This window comes from Patiria miniata, unplaced genomic scaffold, assembly GCF_015706575.1.
Source record: "Patiria miniata isolate m_02_andy unplaced genomic scaffold, ASM1570657v1 HiC_scaffold_24, whole genome shotgun sequence".
NCBI classification, from domain to species: Eukaryota; Metazoa; Echinodermata; class Asteroidea; order Valvatida; family Asterinidae; genus Patiria; species Patiria miniata.
The window spans coordinates 3,766,661-3,792,952 of NW_024037063.1; the positions used below are offsets into that span (position 1 = coordinate 3,766,661).

General features: G+C 40.9%; 1 protein-coding gene across 1 annotated transcript; it reads left to right on the top strand.

Moving 5' to 3' along the window:
* On the top strand, positions 1–26,059 carry LOC119731557 (neurotrypsin-like). The gene is made up of 5 exons (XM_038204735.1): positions 1–663; positions 13,008–13,311; positions 20,987–21,170; positions 23,313–23,599; positions 24,250–26,059. The coding sequence occupies exons 1-5, from the start codon at positions 478–480 to the stop codon at positions 24,597–24,599; spliced, it is 1,311 nt and encodes a 436-aa protein (XP_038060663.1). The 5' UTR covers positions 1–477; the 3' UTR covers positions 24,600–26,059.
* Positions 26,060–26,292: the final 233 nt, after the last annotated feature.

The window sequence follows — 26,292 nt, forward strand, 5'->3', positions numbered from 1 at the left end:
TCGAACACGCAATCGCTGCAGGATATACACTCCTCCTCATGTAACCTACATCACCGACAACACCGGCGTCATCATCAGCAACTCCTTGTTTTCATCATCATCACCATCACTGACATCGCTAAGAAACCTGCCAGCATCCTCAGGGCATACGGACTCTCCACCCGCCCACATACTGACTTGCGGTCCAGTTCCCGCCCCCAAAACAACCGCGGACTCATCACACGTGCGCTGACTCGTAGACGCAATCAATGAACAATACTACAACGCGCGCTTAACTCCATGACCGACCAACCACGCGCGTGGAGGACTTAGCGTTGGCGGGTATATAAGCGCACCGGCAATGGGTGCCACTACGCACACGTGCCAGACCCAGTATTTGGAGTTCAGTTCCGTTCGGACTTTCCCGCTCTTCAGCCATTTCTTGCCCGTCCCTGGTTAAAGTCGAGCCATCTGGATACAGTGAGCCTCCATAGCATCATGGTTCGAGGGCCACTAGGCCTGATACCGCACAGATCCCCGACATGCGGACTAGTGATATTAATTTCTATCTATTGTACGGGGCTTGCTTCGGCCTGGCGGGGTGATGATGGTAACACCTCCCCGGGTTTGCTTCGCGATCCCCCGTCGCCCATGGAGGCAGAGGTGTCCTCAGGATACAGCCAGGTGAGTCACAAAATATTGCTGTCGTTCTGGAATTTCGTATTATTCGTTTCCTCTTAAGGAATTATATTTTATTGCTGACGAAAATATGTGGAAGAACTTAAAACTCGCTTCAAATATTTTTTAAAGTACCTCTTTGCGCCAACACTACAGTAAGCAAAATTGCTTCCTTTTCGTTTTCTCCGTTACTTTGCGCGAAATTTACCTTAATACTTCGTTTCTGCCCACCCTAGTTTAGCTTGACGAAAGCTGATTTACCACTATTTTTTTCCACAGCTATCCAGACCAAAAATGTGCCAAACAAATCTCTCGCCTTCACAAACAACTTCTTGCACCATCTCTTCCACCAAAAAAACCCCTTCGTGGCCACAATAAAATTATGTTATTGGATCGTCATCTTACTATGCATCTTTCTTGAAAACGATAAAAGACCAATAATACAGACATTAAAAAAATGAAGCTCACTTGCTTAAAATGTTTATTTGTTCAATAATTATTTACGCAAGGCAATTTGCGAGGTAATTCACAAAAAAGCAAACTCATGCCAGAATAACTAACAATTCGTTTCCCAATTGGCCGTTTTAAACTTTGCATTCCCCTTTAAAAACACTTCATGGTCCTGTTCCAGGATACATAGTTCAAGTGTCTTGAAATTGAAAATGATATCTTGACAAGCAATAACCGTAAAATATCTTTCGACTTGAATAAACAATCGTGTTCTTGATGAGAAACTGCCGTTTAAATTTACAAAAATGAAAATCCCATTATCTTCGTCTAGCCATGTTTGCCACAAGTGATTAAGGTGGTAACGGAATGGCAGACATTATCATATCATGGTTATTTAACAGCATTTTCCCGTTCAAATATTGCGATCCAAAGTGTGCAATACAACGTAAAATACCCATATGGTTTTACAATACATGTATTTCTTCCCAATAAAAAAAACAGTGAGATTGCGCAGTTGTAAAAAAATATATATATAAAACCGAGACGAATACGGGCACTCGTAAAACCGTCCGTACGTCAGGAAAAACTCATGGAGCTGCGCCTAATGAAAAATGAAATGTAAATACGGAACTGAGCGAGCTTTTAACGCGCGGAGATTTCATTTCTTCGGGGGTAGAAAGCATTGAAGTCAATTACTCTCTGTAGATAAATCATGGAGGAGTTTTGGCCACACGGTTATTCACGTGGGAAGATGAAGATGAAGATGTTTTTCCGGTTTAAGCTCTTGGGAAACCAGGTTTGTCCTCGAAAGTAATTCTGTATAAACATTGGAAACGGTTTTGCTGTTTTTTTTATTTCACATCAAATATCACGAGTATGATAATGACAGGAGTTGTTAAAATTTAACTTCAAAATCACATAAGAAAATCAAACATTTAAAAGGTTGATAAACGGTTGAAACAAGTAGCAGCATTGTGAAGCATGCATTGCAAGGCTGTGCTTGCAAGGCTGCGCTGGTGGACACAGAGACGCTCTGGTCAATGACACAGTATTCCTCGATACAAACGACGGTGGCAGTATAATCTCGTACGTGGTATTGTAGGCAAATTGACCAAAGCTGGTAGACAGAATGAAAAAGAGTACGCTTTCCTAACCCCTTGGGCATTTAGAGGAATCCTGAATCCGCCAAAATCCACAGCACAAAATTGATGTTGTTGGTGACTGCTCAGTATGGATGTATCCTGAATCCATCAAAATCCTGCAGTGCCGCTAGGCTTACAATCCTCAATCCATCAAAATCCCCCTTTTTCCAAATGGACGTCTCCTGAATCCGCCGAAATACTCCATGGGTATTGATTTCGATGGATTCGGGGAGGTAAGGGTTAAAACTTGTTAATGTGGTTGACTCGTGTCACACAAAGAATGCCCTTTTCCTTGCTTGAACTGTCATAGGAAATATACTGATGAATTGAACTGAATTCTGTTCATGAACGGGGAAGGGTTCGTGTGGTGGATTTAGATACAGCCTTAGGCGTGACTCCGTAACTCATGCCAAGCTTACCCCGGTCACGACGTTCAAGTGAATTACATCACTTGGCTAAAACCTCACCGACGTGAAGGCAATTTAGGACCGTGCTATTCGAGAATTTAACACCTGTTACTTTCACAAAACTTTTTTTTTTATACGTAAATACATTCGCATTTGGTATCGACTGAATTAATAGCGAAGTCTCTTCAAACTTGATCAAGTACCATGCTAAAGCAACACACCTTGGTATCTCGATACCCTATAAGCGTACTCCGTTACCCGTAAAGGGTATTTTATTTTGTTCCCTATCTGGTCGGACGATCTCTATCGGGGAAAGAGGGATATTCGAACGCCACAACCGTGACTTGTCCGGCCGGGTAGATCTCGCACCTTTCCCGGGCAAAAGCCTAGTCTGCTCGTGGTTTGAAACTCTCAATCGAATGATCTGTGATGTAGGCCCATCGTGTTTGTGAGTTTACAGTGATTTCCAGCGGGAATTCAACGGTCACTCAAAGTAATTGAAGACATCAAGTGCAGAATCACGTAAGAGCCTTTCAAATCATTGGCAAAAACAACTTCCCTGCAAGAGATGTAATCAAGTCATCACAAGTCAATCACAAAATAGTCTCAAGCCAATGAACATCAATTCAAATAAACTCTAAAGACGGCATTCCGTTTGGCGTGGTTCATCCCCGGTGACTTGTGACCTTACCTGACATTGTCATATAGACTTGTGCAATTACACCTGTTATCTTCATCAACACGACATTCAACACCGATACAATATTTAAACCCGGAAGTCCTGGTAATTGGTAATAACCTTCTCAAACACTATAGAAGAAATCATGACACTGATACATTTCGGTTGTGTATTTAACGAGTTGGGTGTTTCGGCCTTGCGGGATATTGATTCTTAATCGTGGGTCCCGTCACGGCGTGGGGATTTGACGGCACTCGCTGGTATTACGCCATCCGATCTGCATGTCGAGTTGGGAGAAACAGTAACTCGATCAGTCTGCAAAGTCTGGCTGCCGGCCTCTGTGAGATCAAGTCTGTTGACAGTTGCTGCGAACACATTTAGCCCGCGTGCATCACGACGCTAGATCTCGGGTAAAGAACCCTTCTTCATGACCAAAAAAGCAGGACATTGCATATGGACATAGCCCAATTTTAGGCAACAAGAATATGGGATTATTTTCAGCTACCTATCGACGACGAGAACTCCCCGAAGAGCTGTCTTCCCAACTCCCCTTCTGGTTTCAGAAAAAACTGAACGGAATGATTGCCGACGCGCTGAGAGTGCAAAGCTGTACCGGATTTTGTCTAGTTGCCTGTATTCAATGCCGGTTCAGTGCCGTTTTCAGTGCATTTTCATCACTGACGCCACGAACTATAAAATTAAGTTAGCGAAGCATACGTAACATTGTCAGTTCGTAGTTTTAGAGACAACTCGTCCAGTTATTTGCTTCAGAGAAAATGTTGCACCAGTTTCCCTTTGCCCGATGCTGCTTTGACTCAAAAAGGGTTTTCATTTTTCTTAATTCAAGTTTCAGAACATTGTACCGGTTGCCGCGGTGCAATGTCAGTTTAAGAATCAGTTTCCGACAATTTCGTTTTCTACCAAAGGGCATATTTCAGTCAACATACCGGTTTCCGTCGAAATTACAAGTTTCATGATTTTCTGCACTTTCTTGAAAAACTCTTAAATCAGCACATGAGTCTTTCAAAGGCGACTCAGGGGAAAATTACAAAAGCTCTTTAGGCTCAGATTCCATCGGGGGGAAATCCCCTTATTGATATCCGCTGCGTGCCCTGGCTTGAACTGTGGTCGTTTCAGCTAATAAATATTCAAGTCTACCTTGTTGATATACAACTAGTATGTATTAGAATTGCATAGACCTAGCGCCTGGGAAACCCGATTCAAAAAAAAGGAGAAACGGAGCGACTTCTTCAGCAGAAGTCTGAATTAAGTAAGAACACAAGCTTCTTCGCGGTAATGCTAGAGATTACGTCTAAGTCCGACTGAAGGCCTGAAGATGAATGGCCAATGACGGAGGTCCAATGTCAGTGATGAATTTCCGCTCAATGTATTTGTTTCCTTCGCATGTAATCTATTCATAAGCATATTCCCCGTGCAGAATTAAAGCCGAGTTAAATCGAAAGGCGTACAATAAACTAGAAATAAAAACTTATCACAATGTACTGCGTAACCTCTTAAGATGTGACCTTTAAAGACAATTCTCTCCTTTTTTTTTAAAATAAGACGGTTTGAGCTCTTTCAACTTATGACGTAAACTTCACGTCAACAAAAAAAAAACAAGTGACGCAAACACTTTTGTTCAAATCACATTTTATTACCGTTTTGATTCCTAAATATTTAAATAATAAAATACATATTGGTTAAAGCCTTTGATTTTCAAAAGACAAATTAAGCGATTGAAATGGTTGTATTTTCAACCCGTGCATTGCGTTCAATTCAAGATGTATTATCAGTGCACATGCATATTTAAAAAAATTGCAGCACAATAGTGAGAGCATGAATTCTTAATCAAGTTTGCTCATTTCAGCAAGCTGCATAACAAAAACGCCTCACTTCAGAGACTTGGTGCAATTTTAGTGCTTTTGTAGGAGCAAAACCTAATTATGCGCGCGTACGGTGCTTTGTTAAGCACAGTCGAAAGACATACGCTGTGGATTTGTTTCAGATTTTGTTCTTGTAAATTGATGTATGACAACAATAACTCCCAGGTCCCTATGAAAGCAGCCTTTACAAATGGCTTGCCTCCACTGTGTATGGTTATCATCAACCCAGGGCCGTTGCAAGTAAATTCCCCCGGTGGAAAGGGTTTCTTACTCGTTGCTACTCGCACGGCGTGAAACGATGGAGGATCGCGCGCGTGAAAGAGAAATAAATATCGCAGCTTGGGACTTCGGTCGCCTCTTACTTCGAGAGCCGGCACAAAAGAACTCGACGACGCGCTGCGTCGCCGGACTCGCAAATGAATGCGATCGGGTTATGCATTACAGGCCCGTCGCAAGATGCCCGAGAAATGATTATTACCGTCGTGTCCATGAATTCGAGAAGTTATTCTATACCCTGATCTGGCACTCGCGTCTGCACCGGCCGGGATAATTGTGGTGATGGCCATTACTGATGATTATTCCTCGGGCCAGATTCCTGAATTTCAGATGTAATTTCCGATATTATACGCCGGTCTAGTCTCAGGAATCAATTGCATGTACAGCATACTGCCAACTCCTTTGGATGGAGATCGACGGCGTTTATTCATCACGTTTTGTTGACAATCGAGTAAAGTAATGAAGACCACGTACACCGAAACCAAAAAAAATACATACAGCAGCCAAGTTTGACGGTTGAAATGAAACAAGCGGCTACCAAGGATGAGCTGAAGCTATGAACTATAAAACATTGGACAAATTTACCTATACGCAAAGTGATTAACATTCTTGAAGGCCAAAGCCTATTACAATAATAACTGTTCAACTTTGTTTTCGAGAAGATGAAAACCCTGGATTGCCTTTGGTCATACAAGCATTACAGATATAAAATTGCTTACAAGTCATCATTGCTTCAAAAAAAGTAAGACTGTATTTTAAGATGCTCAAAATTTCAAATTTGCAAGCGAGCGTATCTTTGAGTTTGCGTCAGAACTCATTTAAATGTCATGTCCAATTTTGTAAAGAAGTAGTGACATCTGGCAAGAGAGGTATCATAATGCTTGAAAATGCGGCCTTTAAACTGAAGTAACACGAGAAATCTGGATACTTTTACTATATCGCGCATGACGACTCGCCACGCCATTGGTAAATTTGTGTCCCGAACACTTCGGGGAAATTTCCGCTGAAGCTGATAAAATAAACTCGCATTACCGGTACCGCGGTCACAAGCTGAAGACTAGATTTGGGGGGAAAGGGTTCTCGGCACGACCGGAGAAGAGCGTCTAACGGGGTCTTAGGGGGCCTAATTGATTCGGAAGGAAGGCAGGGGGACTCTCTGCAAATACTCACGGGAAGCAAGTAGCTAAATGGACGGCTGAAGTGCCCAAGTCGTTTAAGTCAAACAGACTGCATGCTCTGGCCCTCTGCGACGGGTGGAACGCTAAGTGTTTACGTTTCGCCTAAAATAAAGCCCGCTCCTACGCACTATGTATTGCTGGTTTTACCCCAAAGATTTTACCCCAAATAAAGTCTAGATCTTAGCAACTAAAAACACTTTCTCACATGCAGAGTTTATTAGCTATAAGTGTCAGTCTCAGTGGATGTATCTTGGGCGTGATTGGGCGTCAGTGGAATTGTCAGTGTAGCATACTGTTATCTATTTCTGTTTCCAATGACCATAATATCTCATTTTGCACATATATCTCATATACCAGAGTTACCATTATTCGAGAAAATCTACATAGGAACGCATACAAAAGTCGTGCTACATACGGAGCCCTATTAGTCGAACATTTTCCCATTCTCGTGAATCTGTTAATTGATCATTGCGTATGCTCGCAGGTGTATAACCCCTATACACCTGTTACTCTTTAATATTAAACAATTTTACTCACATTAGCACATATGATACAGCCGGGATGGGGAAGCTATGCCTTCTGTTTTCAACGTAACTCTGAAAAAGGTAAAGGAAAAAATAGTGTTGGGGAGGATCAATCCTTATCAATGAAACTTTTTTTGTTTAAATTTGACTTTTGTAGAATTGCTTTCAATGTAGACAACCTAGTTTTATTTGGTATGTCTTTTATCACTATCGTATACGACATTCAAGACACGTAAGGAATTGATGTTCGTGAAATCCCTACAAGCTAATGCGCGCAGAGAGCACATTTCTATCAATTGACACGATGATTTGACGGTGTTTCACCCCATCCATTAAATAATACATAAACACTTGCACGGGCAATAAATCGAGGGTACCTCGCGTGCTGATAATGCATTCAACGGCCCATAACCTCAAAGGATTTATTAAAGATGCTCAAGAATAGTTTGTATCCATCGTTTTATTCAGAGAAAACTCTGCCTGGTGATTTATGTAACCCTGGATTGCATAATTAGTGCGAGGGAAAGACCTTTTGTGAGGTCTTCGACACGGTTTGTGTACTGTTACAGAACTGCAGGTAAGACTGACATTTCTTGGACATGGAAATACTAGATTCTGGAACTAAACTTTTATCTTTATACTCGAGGAGAATTCAAATAATAATATGTTATGCATAAGCGGAGAAGGCAAGTTTAGGATTGAAAACACGCTAACTCAAATCATTTTTGGTATCATCTGTTGGGAATCGTTCGCTTTTGCCTGAGCTGAAAAGTGTAATTTGGTCCCCCGATTTGTGTCTAGTCGAGGAGAAACAGTCAGTGCAAACTACAGCAAATGAAGGACAAGATTGGTCTTTGGAAGAAAGCTATGAATGTTATCCATAAATTTGCAAATCCTTATATTATTGTCAGAACTATTTGTTTATAGTTATAAAACAAAAAATCAGCATCATGGACATCATGCTAAAAGTCGGAGATTGCTACAAATGCGGTAAAATAAATTTCCCGCCTTTAAAATATGGATCTTTGAAGTGCGATAATTATAAATTTCCAGGTAAAATATGCATGACATAAAATCCCAACCTTATTGTTCGCCGGGAAAAAAAGGTGAAATTCTCTCCACCAAAATTCCCACTCCAGTGGTAAATTATGCGTCATTTTTATTTCTCTCTCTATTTTTCTCAATTCACGGCAGCGGGGTTCGAGTGGTCGTTGTATACTCGGCAGGGTCGAGTTACATCGTGCGCCGAAGTTTTGACCCTGGGAGACCGGTCAAATTCCCCTAAGTGTCGCAGAGATTTTCGTTAGGCTCCAAAAAAAAAAAGGTAGACCATGTGCGATACGAAGCGCTCATACTGTTTTATAAAATCCATCGTCTTTTTAAACCGCATTTTATACCGCATCCATGATTCGTCTTATGTGCATGATTTATCACATCAATTTCGAGACTTCGAAATTGAAATCGCAATGTAGCAATGTTATTAAATATTACACCTAATTGACCGCAATGAGTTACCTGATGTATTTGAGATTTCTTTGGGGACAGCTAGGCCTTTCAAGCCTTATAAAATACGAAGAGAACAATGTCTCGACCATAAGGATACGTTTTTGATCGACAGAATGACAGAGAAACGGGTTGGTGCAAGTAATCAGTGCTTTTTGTTCAGAAAACGTCATAACTAGCCTGGACGACAAAATGCGGCCACCTATAAACACACTGCGCCTATTTTGTTTTTAGGCCTACATCGAATAATGCGCCCGTCTTCATTCTACAGGTGTATATTAATGTGGACAGTAATCAAATCACACATTTTTAACAAAATCAACTGTATATTTTGAATACTGACCAAGAGTGAATAACTGTAAAATACCATTTTATTTACCATAACCATCGACCCATAACTTTGCATTACGTGGGTCGTGACGCACTTTCTAGTTCGTGGTGCCCATTTCCAGTTTGATGCTAATCACTAATTGATTTCCACTACTTCATCAGATTATGACCAATAATTTACGTTGCGACGTCGTTCACTACTAGCTGCGGTACCGTAAGATTGGCTTATAGATAAAGACCACAATAAGAAGAACTTACGTAATTGTTAAAAAAAAGCAAGCAAGTTGGATATCTCATCACGCAGGAAGATACTCTGAAACTAGGGCGATTTCCAAAGGGTGAAGGAAGGATGTCAATTGATACCCGGGAAGTGTTTTTTTCTTTTTTCTTTTTTGCAGGACTGAATGGTGTATCGCAAATCAGCAATTCATTTAGAAATTCTCCAGTGTATCGAAGCTCGATTCGAGACTATCATTTTGGTCCCTGGAATATTGTGGGGGCTTTATGTTACTCTGCACTGATGGTTAATGCATTAATGCAATGTGGTTTCACCGGTACCGTATACAAAAGATCTGAAAACGAAAAAAGCGTGGGCATTTAAACATTAGAAAAAAAGGATACTATTTTAGTTTTCGTTTTCAAATCAGAAGAGACCTTCTAAAGCTATTGCCAGACCTCCTACACACCGCAATGATACGGTAACTGACAACTGAAGAGTCTGCGCCGCAACAGGTTAAGGAACATGACCGTACCGGCTTGAATCAAGGCTAACGGCAATGCTATACGGAAATCAAGGAGATGAACTTGATAAAATGTCAAACTACATGACGTCATTTTTGGCACAAGGCTCGGGATCAGTTTCATCTCCTCTCGATGCTGGGGTCGATTGACAATTTCTTTGGTACTGAAACCTGACGACCCGCTATCGGATAGGCGTACGCGCTTGGATTCAGCGGCCAGGAAGTTCTTTTACTGTGCTTATGAAAGATCCTCGTTGGGGACAATACCAATATGAACTCTGTAATGGTAATTAAGACCAAAAGGTTAACAGGAAACCAAGGTGGCAGCCCATTTCAATCGCAGTTTTAGTCAGAGTTGCAATCAACCAATACAAAAAAAGTCTCTTCATTTTATCTCGAGTCCCTAGATTTTTCCTACGATAGCCTACGGTCACGATAAAGTATGTCATGCTCTAAAGTAGGCCATATTCATAAGCCATGGTTTTCTGTTATATACATAGGGAATCATCTCCGGCTCCAGAAGCAGAATGGAAACACTCGAACTAGTACAGCCTCATATATGATTTAATTTTAGGGGCCTCAAATCATGAGGCAGGGCCTAAGAGTATAATAAAGAGCCTAAGCCAAAGTAACCAAGGTTCGCGAATGGTAGCCACAGCCGTAGGCAAAATGCTCAAGACGCTATATGGAAAGGCTCACTAATGCAGGCAAGACGGTCCAATGTTTTCTGTTAATTGCAGTAATTTCATCATCTTCTATGATGAGAATTTAAGAACTTATCTGCTGCCACCAAGAGGCTGATAAACCCACATTCGATCAATATGGTATCAAACGCCACGGTAATGGGGAGGACAGGTGGTACACGCATTTTGTGTACAACACGTCTGTGCTAAATGTATCGTGTATTAAATACATTTTGTATAAAATTAAACATGGTTGATACAAACTCCCACACACCTTGATACAAACCGTCACGCACATGCACAATCGCACTGAACTGACCCAGTTCATCTTACAAGTACAAGTACGTACCCGATACTTTTGGGTACTTCGAATGGGTACCCATTCGTTCGACACATTTTTTTTCAAGTCATCACATCAGTGTTGAAAGTCAGTTCGGTTCACTCTTTGGGATTCTTAACGAGATTTTGTGATAACTGGTCAGCCTGAATATCAGTGATATTGGTTCAGATTCTATGGGATCTGACAAAAGTTACTCGTCCAACACTGATCCCGAAGCAATTACTCTGAAAAAAAATATTGACGTCAAGTACCCTCTTTGAAGAGAAACCTTTTATGTTCGTTTCCTCTTGGGGATGACGCCATACGAAGACATTGCACGGGAAGCGAGGAAAACGAGAATATAGAGTTTCTGCGAGTTTACTAAGGGACTTCACTGTAATTATTAATAAGTTTAGCTATTGTGGTCATTTAATTGGAGAAGCAAGGACACATGTGTAATAACAGGGACTGATGCCTGGACCGGGTGTTTGCGGAACTTCTCGCAGACTGATTTTCTTTCTTTAAAAAATGGATGGGAGTAAAGTTCGACGACCTGGAGAGAGATTATGGATGGAGAAGTGACCGCTAACTTGAAATACATATATTTGGTTAAAAACAAATAACAGCCCACTGTTTCTTCGAAATCAAGTTGACAGTTACAGTAAATTATTCAGGATCAAAGTTAAATTATTTACGAACCGGACGGATAACGCTATGCGTGCAGGAGAGAAATGAAATCTAAACAAAACTGACTCCCGGTATTATGTTTCATCGCTTCTTAGATTATTTTGTTCCCTTCTAATGCCTCGAAGATTCGAGCAATGAAAAGAAACGTACAAGATAAAATAGGATTTTTTTAAATTGGATTCTGTTCTGTATCAGAGTCAAGAAAAGGAATGAATGATTCCTTCAATTGTGTTTATTCAAGTTAAAAGGCAAAAACGAAAAAGTTGAACGAAAAACAAGACAAGGATTTTTTACAACCGCTCCCCCCCCCCCACCAAAAAAAGAGTTGCTCCCTTTTGCGTTACCAGTCATGTTAAATTCGGCCCATAGGCGTTGCTACAATATTAAAGAGCGTTAGAGCGGAAGTTTGAGGGCATAGTTAATACTTAATTAGGATTAGTTGCTAATCTTTCAAAGAGCAATAGTTATATCTGGATTATCTACTCAAGAACCTCCGAGTCACAGTAGCGCGCCAAGCATGGAAAATTGCCCATAGCATCCAACCGAATCCTGACAAAGAAGACTTGGTTGCGTAATTTTCTTTTTATTTAATACATCTACATGTATCTACAAGGGATACCCGATAAGAAGTTGTCACAAAGAGACGGAGCTTTGTCCTCAGGAACTGCCAGTCATATCAATATATATAGCTTCGCCACCTACGACATAGAAAATAATCATTTTACTGGTTCCTTATACATACATGCCATAAAAAATTCATAACACAGAAGGAACATACGGTATGTGGTTTTGTTAAGGTACGCTTCAAAAGTAAATAATACATTTAATGTTACGTTGCCTGATACCGTTTTTTACTTCATTGTAGAATATTTCCGTGTTACTCCTACCAAAGCGTCAGGGATGTTGCTTTTTAAATATCATTTCAATTACATCAACCTATTCTTTGCAATTAAGAATGTGATGACCTCTTTATTGTTACAAGTTTCGCTTAATCTTTAGTTTTCCTTTTCAAGCTTACGCCAATGCAACACATAATAATATAATGAGATAATCACTCGTATTAGCACCACCTCACTGAAGCGTAAATAACCGGCAAATTGATATGGATAATTAATTACAACTATTTTCAACTTCTGTCTCCTGACGAAGAGCAGAGCATACTGACTGAAACGTTTGGTTTTCCCCGCTTCCTTTTAGAACCTCACAAACTCACAAAAGAGATTTGTCACACGGTGCTACCGTATATACATTATCTGATTGCTACCGTTACCATGCTTTTTCAGTCATTTTGATTGCAATTGCTTCCAACCCAATTACCGTTTCAAATGAAACAACTGCGCCCAGTAATTGGACGGGCTCGTCAATCACTGACGCGAATTAAATCGCAATATCTTTGGCCCCTATAGTTATAGACCAACATAATTCAAGCTCCACAAAAAAACATGGGGAAAAATTACATCCGTATAGATAAATCAACACTCTATAATTACGTACCACAAATTAGATAAACCAATATGGCTATCATACAGCTTGTCATTTTTTCTTCCAGCCAAACACCCATAATGATCCACCCAACCGAAAGCCACCATCATTCCCGCATCAACCTTCTGCCTACAACATCATGCAACATGCACTGTGGGACGAAAAGATGGCGGACGACGCCGGCGACACCGGCGGGTACGAGGCCAGAAAATGGAGCTACCTCCAGGACAGGGTCAACGATAATTACGTACAGAGAACTATTGACTATCTGCTGAACGGGATCGAGGTCGACGCTGACGAGCATCTCAGGGAAGAGGGACACGGGTTAGACAGCCGAAGTATCGGTGTCCAACGGCGTTCGAGTCTCCCAGGTAAGTAACCAGGGTTCAAAGGTCAAAACTAAGCATTGATACAAAATAATCAACAGCCATACATGCCGCCAAGTCAGAGTTATTGTTAATTAGTAGATTAAATCAGAAAATTGGCAGTATAATTTAAATTTTCCAAATCGTTGTTCACTGTTTATATATAACCATTGGTCAAATAACTTAGAATGACATATATTTTAGTTGAACAAAATACGAAAAAGCGTCAAATGAAAAGCCCGCCAAAAACTCCTCGGAGATAATCTCGGTCACAAGCTTGAACAAACTTTGATGCACGTGACGCTAGAGTAGCGCGGAAAACACTCAACTTCTCCGTGAAGCATGTATCAGTTCTAAAAGTGCCATTAGCGTGTTGATGTACGAACATCTTAACTGCAACTTGAGTTACACATGTACACTGTGTAGAATTTATTCTGGATTTAGTGATCTTAATTATTCGGGAAAACTGCGAGTCAGGTATTTATTAAACCAAATTAATGCAAACAATATGCAAAATCAATACTGAGACATCGGTGTGTGATTTCAAATCTGCGGTAGCGCCTCGGGAAGGCGTGTTGGGGAAAGTAATGATCAGCGTGCGATGGGGATTGGAGCTGGCGGCGTTCAGACCGCGATTGCCCCGGGGCCTGAGGTGGCCCTCTCCGCTCGCGAATGTCATCCTCGTAGTTCCGGCCCGCCAGCCACTGCTCGGTTCTATCTTTCCTTCTCCGTTACTGAAACCTCACCACCGGAACTACTTTTTTTCCTTGTGTGCAAAAGAGACGCCTGTTTTTGCAAAACGACGGCTGTTACATGTCCCAAAACGCAAGACGCATTATTATAGCTATGTCCAATTTTGCCCCATACTGCTGAACAAGCGTTTTCCGAATTTTGGTGCACATCAAAATCCATTTGTCAAGACCATGATCGTCAATAAAACGACATAGGCCTGCTGGCAATACTGACAACGTGCCGCAAAAGAAGTTGGTCCTTTTGCACGTCCAAGGGAACTCGGGGATATTTCACCAATTACCCTATCATTATTCACTGGAAAGGTTTTTTCCATCCAAATCTCATTTTAAAGATGATCATTTGGAAATGTCTTAGACTTATGTTGAAATTATCAAAATGGCATTTATAATTGAGTTTGATGATGAAAGCACCCCGTATGGGATAATTAAAAAAATTAAATATATTTGGGGGCTTCATAGAGAATTTAATTCAAACCAGAGGTAAACGTTTATATCAATGGTTGTGCCAATCTATTAATAGGCCTAAGACTTCGCACATTATATATTCTTGAAATAAAATTAAACATGATAAACAAAATAATGATTCATGTTTCATGACTGTTTTCGGCATGTTCCCCATTTTGCAGCATCAAAGACCTTAACGTAATTTAAAAAGAAAAAACGTGTTGCCATGACTTTGAGGTTTTACATGCGATGTCGATGATACTTCAGAGCTGACACCCATTTCACTCTTATGCCAACCCCTGAACTGCATGCTTGTGACCAATCACCAACAAAAAGTGTTCTATCACGTCCAAGTTCGATTAAACGTGGCTTAACTGGTTCCCGAATTGTCAGCGATTTTTGTGATTCCAATAAGTAACAACAATTAATAATGGTTTGGTGTCAAATCAAGCATACCAATTACACTAGACCCTACTGACCTTAAACCAATCATTGGTAATGGCTCACTCCTCAAATTGCGAGCATGGCACAGTTTGTTTTCAAATCCCTAAGGATAACTCTGGCAAATTGCACGAGGAAATACATAAATACACACGCAATTTTAATGAGTATATACCCAATTGGGTCACTGGGCACATGCTATGGGTTCTAATCGGCCGTGCAAAGTTGAAATCGACGCCCACTGGTTTTTCTTCATTGAAATAATGGGGGACAAAATCCTCAATTCCAAACTTCTAAAGTAAGTATGACGGGGGGAATGTTTGAAACAACTAGGTGTTTTAGAAAGAAGAAAAGCATTTCATCTTTCCAGCCATTACAAAATATATTTGTATAGGTAGTTTTACCTGCATGGTATTGATCTCGTTTATATCCAACATCACTATTATCGATGACGCCAAAAGCATAATATTCTGAGACCAAAACGATACACATTGCGTATTATACCCGGTTTGTACAACCAAACGTCTTAGATACATTACTGTATCTTCTAGATGCGTACCACGAAGCTGACAAAATTCACGCACTTAAAAATTTAAATAACGCTAAAAAAATGCATGAAATTTTGATTGTTGGGGGACTCATGGGAAACGATGTTCTAACAGAAGAGATCTAAGCACTAAGGGAAAGTGCTCTTGTGGCATGCACAAGAACGCCATTGAGTCCATTCCCTTAATTGAACTTCGGCCATGTAGAACGGATAGTTAATTTGATAAAATAAACAAAGCCAGCCCGCTCTGCGCACCAAACGACCCTGAGTCATTGTGTTTCTGTCGGTTTACTTAAAGGAAGAACGAAAAGACCTTAGAGAAACAAACGACAAATGAGATTATTTGCATCCGAATCGTCACTAACACGGCGTACTCACTAAAATGTCCATTACCATCTTGCAAAATCTACGAATTATCACAAAGGTGAGCCAAAGATAAGATGAAACGATTTTTTATTTGGCTTTCTTTCTTTGTAACTGGGGTCATTTGAATTATGTATGCATACGTTTATGCATACGCATTTTTGTGTTGAACAGAACTGAACAAAAGCTGGCGTAAACAAGAAAGGCAAACGCCTTCGCGTACACTCGTTTGGTCGTCACGGGCATTATGCTAGAAGCGCCATAACGATTTAAAACTTTTTTCTCAACGAATTTTTTAACGAGTTTATAATCAATATATGAAGGCAAAGGAGGGGCTGAACTTGGGTTGATGTTTGATGTAGCCCTACATCTCTATAAGTATAAGGACACGTTTACAGATAATCTGCACTGTGCTTCTTTGTTTAAAACATAAATGTAGGTTATTATTGCACGCAACAATGAGATACTGGCATCACGATTTGAAGGTTGCACGTTGTTCGGGCCTCAGACGGAGAAATTATATCGCTAGCCAAGATTTAATCAAGCAATAACCCTCGGAAACTGCATTCATCGGTCCTTCCTGCAGGACAAAAATGTTATCCACGGTCCGTATATATAGCCGTCTATACCCTAGTCCATCACTGACAGAAGGCCGTCCAATTTTTCATGGAGATAAACGACGTATCCGATCGGCCGGTCGCATTACGTGGGCAAACATCGCCAGCCGCAGTAATGTGATTGTGGGCCCGCCACTTCCAATTACCGGGCCAATTTGGTTCGGGTGTAGGCCCGGACTCACTCGCGGGGACAATGTTTGGTTTTCGCGCTGGGAAAAAAACTCATCGAGAGCTGCCTTCTCCCGATAGACCAAACTGGTGCGAGGTACGGGCCTTGCGAATTGTTGACGCGATGCGCTAAAATTAAAACATTCTCGTGTGGTAATTTAGATGCTGCCGTCAAAACAAATTGTATCAACGGTTCCACCGGTAATTTAAAGGAGACTTGAAGGCTGAGTTCGCAATTTTACTTCAATTTTAGGCTTCCGTTTTAATATACATGTATTAGTTCAGAACTCCATGCTTCGAGGCCTTCTATGCGGGACACATGCAATAGACATAACGATTTAGTTATTCACAGTTAAAATCAAATGTTCATGACATCTTTGCACAACGTTATAATGGTCTGCATGCCACATGCAGTGATTTGAAAAAGCGTTCTTGGTGCGCCCAATTCTGTTTGGACTTATTATTCCTAATACGGTTGTTTCTTTAAAACGGTGAAAACCACCGTTTGTTTGCCATTACTTCAAACAGACCGCCCATGAGAAACAGAAAACACGCAAAACAAAAAAATCCTGAACTAGGTTATACATGTACATGACAAGAATATTTACATTTTATACAAGTTTAATTCCGGTAGTCTAGAAGCGAGCTGTTCTTCGAATTACCAACGCCGGATAAACTCACAACCAAACTGCTATCGTTTTATCGCTGTTTCGGTCCCATAATGGCTGAGGGGCAAATGGAAACAGGTCGTTTGTTTTTCCGCAACTCGACGTTTATGAGTCATTTTTTTGACCGGGCGGCGTGATTAAGTGACTGCAATCTTCGCGCCTTTGGCGGGAGAACCGCGTTCTTCTACCGGTATTCCCGTTGCGGTAAACGGGCGCGTAACCCGTTGACTATAGCAACGCACGGCTTGCGAGTTCCCGCGAATCTAGTCCGTTCATCTCCATGGTGATGTTTGAAACAGATTGCTCATTTATTACTCAACTCCGTAAAAGGTAAAAAAAAATGGAGTTTTTGACCCACCGAGCTGTCGCTACAGGACCTATCAGAAATGAGTTGCTTAATTTTGCTTCAAATATTTGCCAAGTATATGACTCAAATAAGAGAACCAGTGTTTTTGGCCGCCTCCGTTTACGTTGATTAAAGAAAGTCAATGTTCGCCTCACAATACATAAATTAATGAGTGGAAATGATTTAAATGCATTGGCAAATGTAGCTATTAAATTACTCAAACAATGTTAAGGTTTTGATCATCGGAACAATAAGCTCGCATTTTTGATAAATTGATGGCAAAACTTAAACCACTGACGGTTATTCTTTTAAACAGTAAATGATACCCGACAGCATTGGCCCAGCTTACACGCCACAAAACCCGTGTATGCTTCGCTAGAAAACGAATTCGATTCGATCTTGACGTCACTAGTTCTTGCCGAAGTTGTGGTGAAGTTTGTCAATTCCCCGCGTCGTAGTTTGCGTGCGCATGACGTATTACGAATCCGGCTTTCTATAGTCTTGATTCAAGTCGTTATTGGTGGCGTGTAATACTGATACGTGCACGTCAGTCACACACAATCGATCCTGTTTTCTTATGGTGCTACTAAATCCGCACCATAAGCATTTATTAAAGTCTTGTGGTTCAGTTTTCTTCCAAAATAAACGGAAGATTCCCCAATATTTGGTGTAAATATCCGTAAATTAAGATAGAATAACTTAACACCGTGCAACGTTTACAATTAATGAAGGCCTTCGGCCTGCAAAATGTCATATACAAAATTCTTTAAAAAAACACCTTATTTTTAAAATTCTTTTAACGGACTATTAAGGAAAGTTTACCACACCTCAATACAAGCTTACACAGAGTCTAGAAGACTTAACTGCATGTACGTGCCACGGACCTTTAACGTTGGCCTTTTATGTTCCCGGCGTTGCATACGCCCCATTAACGTTGCACACTGATCGATGAGGACCAACCTGCCCGCAGGCTTATCTCGCGAATCAAAATAGTGAGAAACAACACATCTCTATCTCTCGGAATTAATTACTTTCATTTGCGATTTTGGCAACTGTAAATTACTCGTAGTCGTGCGTCACGTTTATTGCGGTTAATGTTCAGCATTAGAGTTCGTGAATAATCTTCCCATCTATGGACGTCAGCAAACGAACAAAATAATCACAGTGTGATTGCTAATTACTGCAGGCACTATCAGAAAACTGAAGAGAAGTTCCATCCGGGGAATGAAATCATTGGAAACTAATGGCATGTTTTCAAAATACTCTTCTTCGAAACACGAAGACTTTACGCACGCCACTACACAGCGTGTATTCTTGCGATCGAATCGGCTTACGTGTTTGTTTGTTGCTTATCACGTGATCTTCTTTACGTCATTGAGTGGTAATTCAGGACCAAGATTACAGCGGTAAAATACTGATGAAGGTAACTCCATCTTCTTTCAAGGCGTCTTGAAAATGTCCTTTCATTGTTGTGCTGTGGTCCCCACAGACTCGATGCCATTTCAGTGAAAAGGCACTGGAGAGACTTCAAGGTACAGTCAAGCGTGGGCCCTGTGTTTCCGTCACAAGATTCCAGAAAATACTTGGGATGTTATGCTCCTATAATTTACGCGGAAATGCAAATGCATTCACATCGTGTCATTGGCTTCAGAACGATAGGAAGGGACGAAGGGATAAATACACCCACTCTTAATAACATTTAATTTAATCCTACCTATATACCAGACATGTACCCTTAAAGCATGTAGCCTGTATGTAAACATCTGTTAATGTTATCGAGTTCAATATTGTAGGATTTTCACTGTCGGAAGACACTTTACCAAATCACCTTAGTTGAGGGTATTAACTTAGTGTATACATTACTATTTTTGTGGGGAAAAGTTTATAAACTTGAAATACATACACTCTTTCCTTTGAGGAATAATAGCATTTAATTTCTCTAGTCCATAACTGTGCATTTTCGTGCCCGTCATCTCCTGATTTGTGCTCATGGCACCACGAATCGGTTGGATTATGGCCGACTTTTGACCGTTCTGCGCATACACGCTAAAATTGACCAATCGGCGTCGAGGGTCGATACACAATGACGCACCACTAAATAAACAAGGATAGATCCATCAGACGTACGCGTATTACACACGTCTAAAATCAATCCTCGAGATCTCTCCAAAGCGCCACAAGTGATTAAATTCAGTGCAAAAACAACTTGTTCAAACAAGGACGTGTTTGTATATAATTTCCATTTTAACAACATCATAATATTCATGGAACTGTTTATTATACGGCATGCACAATACAGCATTTTATCCAATGATCAAGTAAAATAAACACAACGTACCCGTTTGCAATTACGCCAACGCCACACACTTGAATATCAAGTGAAGTTAAATATTTTTCTTTTTAATTTGGTGCACTATATCCTGTGAATTGTTTTTGTTAATTTCAATTTTAAATTGGACGCTTTTTGTAAATGGTGCAGTAAAATGTGGTACAAACACAACTGCTTTGCCTTCCCAGTGCGTCCCTACCACTATACCAGGTTCAAGTGCAGTTGTTTTGCCTCAGCACCACGTTTTCGCTTTAAGGTCTTCATTTGCAAACTCCCCTAATATAACTTCGGAGACAAAAAATGCATCCTCCCTCACCCTCCCGAACTTTAAGGAGACTCAATGATGGCCACATGTGAGAGATTATGGGTCTATGCGAGAGCTTTCAGAGGGAAATTAGGGGGCACATGGGGAGGCCCCAAAGTCCCACAAGCAATAACGCGGTAGCTTACACCTGCGTGCGCCTGTGTTTACAGATGCCTCCCTCTGCACACAACAAGGGGACAAAAGTGCTACTTTTAGATGAATAGAGGGAGTCAGGGGAATATACTTTTGGACGGGTGCGCGCTTCGTGAGCAGCGGATATTAAAAAGGTTACAATTTCGAGGGACGGGAGCCTGGTCTGGCTCACGTTTCGGCCGGCCCTATATACCCGGATGCCTTGGGGATGCGTTATTGGCGGGATAAGTACCGCACGCCCCTGGTCTGTATTTGAGGCACCGATTTTCTCATTTCCTAAATTTCGAGGATGTGAAATTAAAGCGGTCTGGGGTGGACGTCAGAGACGTTCATGTTCAAATACTGTTTAGTTGTCATGGCAAGTCATTAATTTTATCACATTAAAATAACACGAGAAACGTGAAAATGTTTTAGTATCCCGCTGGCATAACAAACTACACATAAAAGACAGATAAAATTCAACTGTTTCCAAAGAAATGTTGATATGTATCGCTTGTTTTCTAACTATTCGTTTTCTTTTCACTTTCTAAACCTCACTACTCCCTCCAGATACGTGTGGGCGTCGAGACATCGAGCCTGAGGTAACGAAGCGGGTGGTGTTGGGGCGTAAGGCCCGCGTTGGTCAATGGCCCTGGTTGGTACAACTCTCGGAGATCGGAGCCACGCAGCCGTACTGCGGTGGAACCTTACTCAGTGATGAGTTTGTACTGACTGCTGCCCACTGCTTTGACAGGTGAGGGAGGTGTTTGCTGGTACCCATTCACCGTCTTCTGCCAGGGGTTTTGGTCACTAAATCGCTTTCATAAAACTTTTGCAACGTTATATCATGCATTCATGCAAAGCATTGTTGGTACTGCCATAACCAACGCTCGTACAAACTCCGTGCGCACGTGAGAACCTGCAAGTGGTAACCTCGGCCACCGATGAGACAATCTATCCAATCAAAGCTCAGAGAAATGAAAGGTCATCAGGACGCGTGCGCAGTTCACGCGTTTTACGATGTCAACTTTTCGTTGCACATTACACTGACCAACTTATCGGTCGTGAAACTTTACAGCGTTTGGAAGGAACTTTGGTGTCCTGCCTTGGTTGTCTAACTACGAAGGACTGAATCAATTTCGTAATTGCCTTTTTTTTTTTTTGATATGGGTTCAAAAATATGTAGGCCAAATAATGTCCAACAACAAAAGTTACAAATTGTGAGAATCTGGGACAAATAATATCTTCCCGAGAATATTGCCCTGGGGAGCTGGACAAGTTTCAAAAATTGCTGGTTGGGAATTGAATAAACCACACATAAATTGATTCCTTCTGGGAACATTCATACGGGCAGGTTTCAAAGCGATGGTGCCTCAAGTCAAAATATTGTCCCATATGCCACGACTCTTTCGCGATACATGAAAACGGCTGAAAAACAACTTCGTTACAGAGCTATCTTTCTCGGGTTCAATGCCTCGTAATCAAATGACCACTCAGCCCGTCCAGAAATTCGATCCCTCGTTCAATACCAATTGCGTTTGGGATCTCTAAAAGAAAACAGAAATCTACATTTCCGATTCAGTGGGAGTTGATAATTTTTTTATCAATCAAAGCAGAAAAAGTTGAGTTTCCTGAGTTTTTTTCCCCAGAATTAATGACATTTCATTCCCCCGCGTGCTATTGGGTATCCGTTGTAGTTAATAATTGAATGCGCGTATTCATAGGGGATGTTCTGGCGCGGCTGTGTTACCTTTAGTTTGCCACGGGCCCTGCCCACACGTCAGTGCTAACCAAGTCGCTCTCGCAGTCAAAATTGCCGTTCGACGTTGACCGATCGTTCCTGCTCCATCGATTACGAGTATACAGTATCGCTGAACGGAATTGAACGGGTAAAGTGTAACCACACACGCGTCTGTTTTTCAAGAACACGTCCATCGGTGTAGTTTGCGTGTAAAATAGTAATATCATTGTCTCGTTTTGTCTTGCTGTGAATTCGAAATATTGCTTGAAGAACCTTTCATAAAATTCTGATTCATAAAGCTGGGTTTAATGCTTTATTTCTCTATCTGTCAAGGAGTTTGTTTTGAACGTCTTAAGCTTTAATGTTTGTATTGCATTGTATTGCCTTATAAATTATGGTCTATATCTGCAAGGATGCATCACACACACAAAAAGATAATGCAAATATAATGCCCCTTAATCAACTTAAAAATTCACCTGTTACCTGCAGTTTAAGGTCGTATCTAACCAATGAATTTAAATGTTTTCTAACTCACAAGTTCCGGCTCACTCACGAATTGTGGGGGTTAATAAAGCAACGTGTTCCACTTAAGGACACAACGCTGAATTTGACTTCAAAAATTAATAGGATCTTTGGGCCGTAATCCATGCATGAACAAAATACTCAGTCTGGTGTACCGTTGACTTGTTTACACAACGTGATTACAACAGCTCTCACGACTGTTTTGCAAACAAAATTCATTCGACGGTAATCGAATTCGGTGCAATGGATTTATGGACTGACAATACACTTTTCCACTTTCACAAACAACTCCCTGCTTGTTGTTATGCAGCTCGCCATACGTCTAATGCATTCGGATTCAGAAGCCTTGTACATAAACAAATCCAAGAATCGAAGAAACAAATCCAACGTCACCCTCCGAGGCTAATACTCGAAGAAGCTCTTCGTGAACTCGAAAGCTACATGAACTCCGATTATAAATTGTACCTGCAAGCAGCAGGTGTAATGGTTAAACACAATCATGGGTCGGCATCTGTTAAATTAAGCTGCCTAGTTCACCTTTATGGGCCTTAATGAATTGAAAAGTAAAGCATTATAACATACATGTAGTCAACTTAATATCTGCGTTTCTCTGATTATTTTTTTCTGTCGTAGACACGACCCCAATGACGTGGTGGTGATTATCGGCGACTGGAACCGCCTTGCCAAGGAAGGCACCGAGCAACGGTTCCGCGTAGACTGCGTCTACATTCACGAGGCCTACATCCCGAGAGGAGACTACAAAGATGACGTCGCCCTCGTACGGCTGAAGACGGACAAGAGGAAGGTCAAGATGGGCCCTGCCGTCCAGCCGGTCTGCCTGCCCCCACAACAGAGGGCGGGCGAGCCGGATCTGTTCAAATCGGGGGATATGTGCTTTGTGGTTGGCTGGGGGTTTACGGGTAAGAATTTGGTACTTGCCTCGCGAATACTCTTGTGAAGCGAGGTAACTCCAATTACGACAAATATTCATAGTTAACCTAAAGACTTGTCCTCGAGTGAACGGACGCAACATAAAAATGCTAGACACGTTGCTCGTACCTAAGGTACTGATGATGCTGTTGTTGATGTTTACCTGTTGGTATCCACAACAGACAGTGTAAATTTCAAAGACTGTCAATCAACACGCCATCACCTCACTTAGCTCCATTACAAAAAGCCATGACTCTATCATTATAGCAGACAAAAGTCGGCAGTCTGAAGTAAGGTAGGCAGATTGGACTAATAGAAGTGGACGGAGTTAGGCAGGGCAAGACGGCACAGCAATATGACACCATTTCACACAGAACTGGTAGTGTTAGTACATACAACCGTCACAAAATATCAAACGTCTACTGAGTAGCTTCACACAAGATTGCACACCAACCGAGATGAATGCAGTTATCACTTTGAAACAATATGACAAGTATATCTCAAATAAATTTGTCTGATTTCGGAGGAGTCCTAACTCTCATATGGTTTGTATATGGCAGGTTCAACCATGCTATATGGTGCGGTATTATTTACTTATCTCAGCGTCGTTGTCACCTGACTACCTTCCATCCATCCACAGATCCACTGACCTACTTCAACTCCCAGCACCCGGCTATTCTTCACGAGGCCCGCCTCCCCATCCTCCCGCCCCAGTCCTGCCGTGACGCCTACGGAGGTCTCTACACGGACAATATGGTCTGTGCAGGCCACATGACCGGTGACCACCGCACAGACGCCTGCAAAGGCGACAGCGGCGGTCCTTTGATGTGCAGGGAGAAGACCGGTCATTGGGTGGTCTGGGGCATCGTGTCCTGGGGCCACAACTACTTCTGCAACGGGTCTCCGCACAAGCCCATACCCACGGTGTATACCAAAGTGGAGGAGTACTTGCCGTGGCTGATGCAGAGGCTACGACTTGATAAGTGTTAAAAGGAAGAACAGAATTGAAAAAAAAAGACTACGTGTACTAGTCCATGTTGAAATGTGTTGTTAAAAAAACCAACTATTATTTAAAGTCATTATCAGAAAATAAATGACGAAACTAGACCAAGACGAGGTATGGAGAATTCAAAATCAAAGAAGTCTTATCATAGTTACAAGTCATGTCCAGTAGATCACTCTACGGGGGTATGTGAAAAGGGAAGAGTTTTTAGCAATCACCACTTTTCCGGGAAGCCATCACTTTGTAAAATAAAGTTGAGTTTTATTCCGCACTTTTTCATGCCATAAAAGGTTCCAAAGTGTACGGTTTTACTTTGCAGAATAAGTTTACTAAAACAATTGTGGCTTTGGTCTGTGGGTGCTGTTGTACGTGAAATCCTAGAGATTAAACTAATGATGAAAATAATCGCAAATAGTCTTCAGATTTTTAATAGTATTATGCACCATAGTGGTAGCAATAGAATCATCACTAAGTGTTAGTTTTAAGGAAGTTAGTCAGATCATTAAGAGGTGCCAAAGAATGTTTTTGTTTAATATTTCATTCCTCGTGAATATTGTTGGTTGGTAAACAAAAAAAGGAAATCAGTATTAGAAAATGTTAAATTTTTTGTCCATTATTTCATATTAAAAGAAGAAAATATCATTTCAGGTACTTGTAAACATAGCACCAGTTGATTAAAAAAATGTATATTTTGTCTGAAATACAACCTGTATTAAATGGTTGCGATGTGTATATAGTAAGTCAAATCGTTATTGATTGGCTGTATCTGATAGCGGTGCGCGCTAGGCCTACTTAAACTCAAAACACCTTTAGAAGTAGAAATAACTCACTGTAATGCGTAGCTACTTGTAGTCAGTACATGATGCCACACTATTAGACAGAAAGGTTAAAATAACTTGGGTAAAAATATCAGGACATTTTCACCCTGCATAGCCTTACTCTGGCTGAAACCATTCGAACCTTATTTTATTGTAGTCCAACGCTTTCATTCCCGAATCTTATTAACGAATAATAATATGAACGGGTATTGGATTGTGAACTGGCAATAATCCTAGAATTTAATATCACATACTTAATTGTAGATCACTGCATTCGTAGGTATAACTGTAAGTATAATCTAACTAGTACTTAAATGCTTGCACGATAGTTGTTGTTGTGGATAGACTGAAAAAAAATCACCCATGTCCATCATTAATGTCCAAGAATAGAAGCCATCGAATGAGCATTTTTTTCCTTTTAGGTGTCTTGTCACTTATCTTTTGAAATAAGATCTGGTATTTTTCCAACACTAAGCAAAACAGGATTAACCCACTGTAGTTTTTTTTTAAAAGAATATCGCTGTGTGCAAATCAACAAAAATAATAAAACTGATAGAGTTTAACAGAATCTAAGGAAATATTGATGTGATTTTATCCCTGTTTGTGGAATAAAATGCCTTAACTTTTTACAACTTGGTTATGTTTATTTTTCTTGTAGACTTGATCTTGGTATGTGAACGTGTTAGCGGGATTTTTTTTTTAAATTTTGCGAACCACCGTGCAGTGCAGTGATCATAGCCAATCTCAAGCTAAATAGAGGAGTCTGCATGTGTATCTATTACTAAGCGGAGCACCTCACGTCAGTGGTACGTTTTAAGGAAAAATAAATCCTGATTTGCATTCCGTGCCATCTCAGGAAACA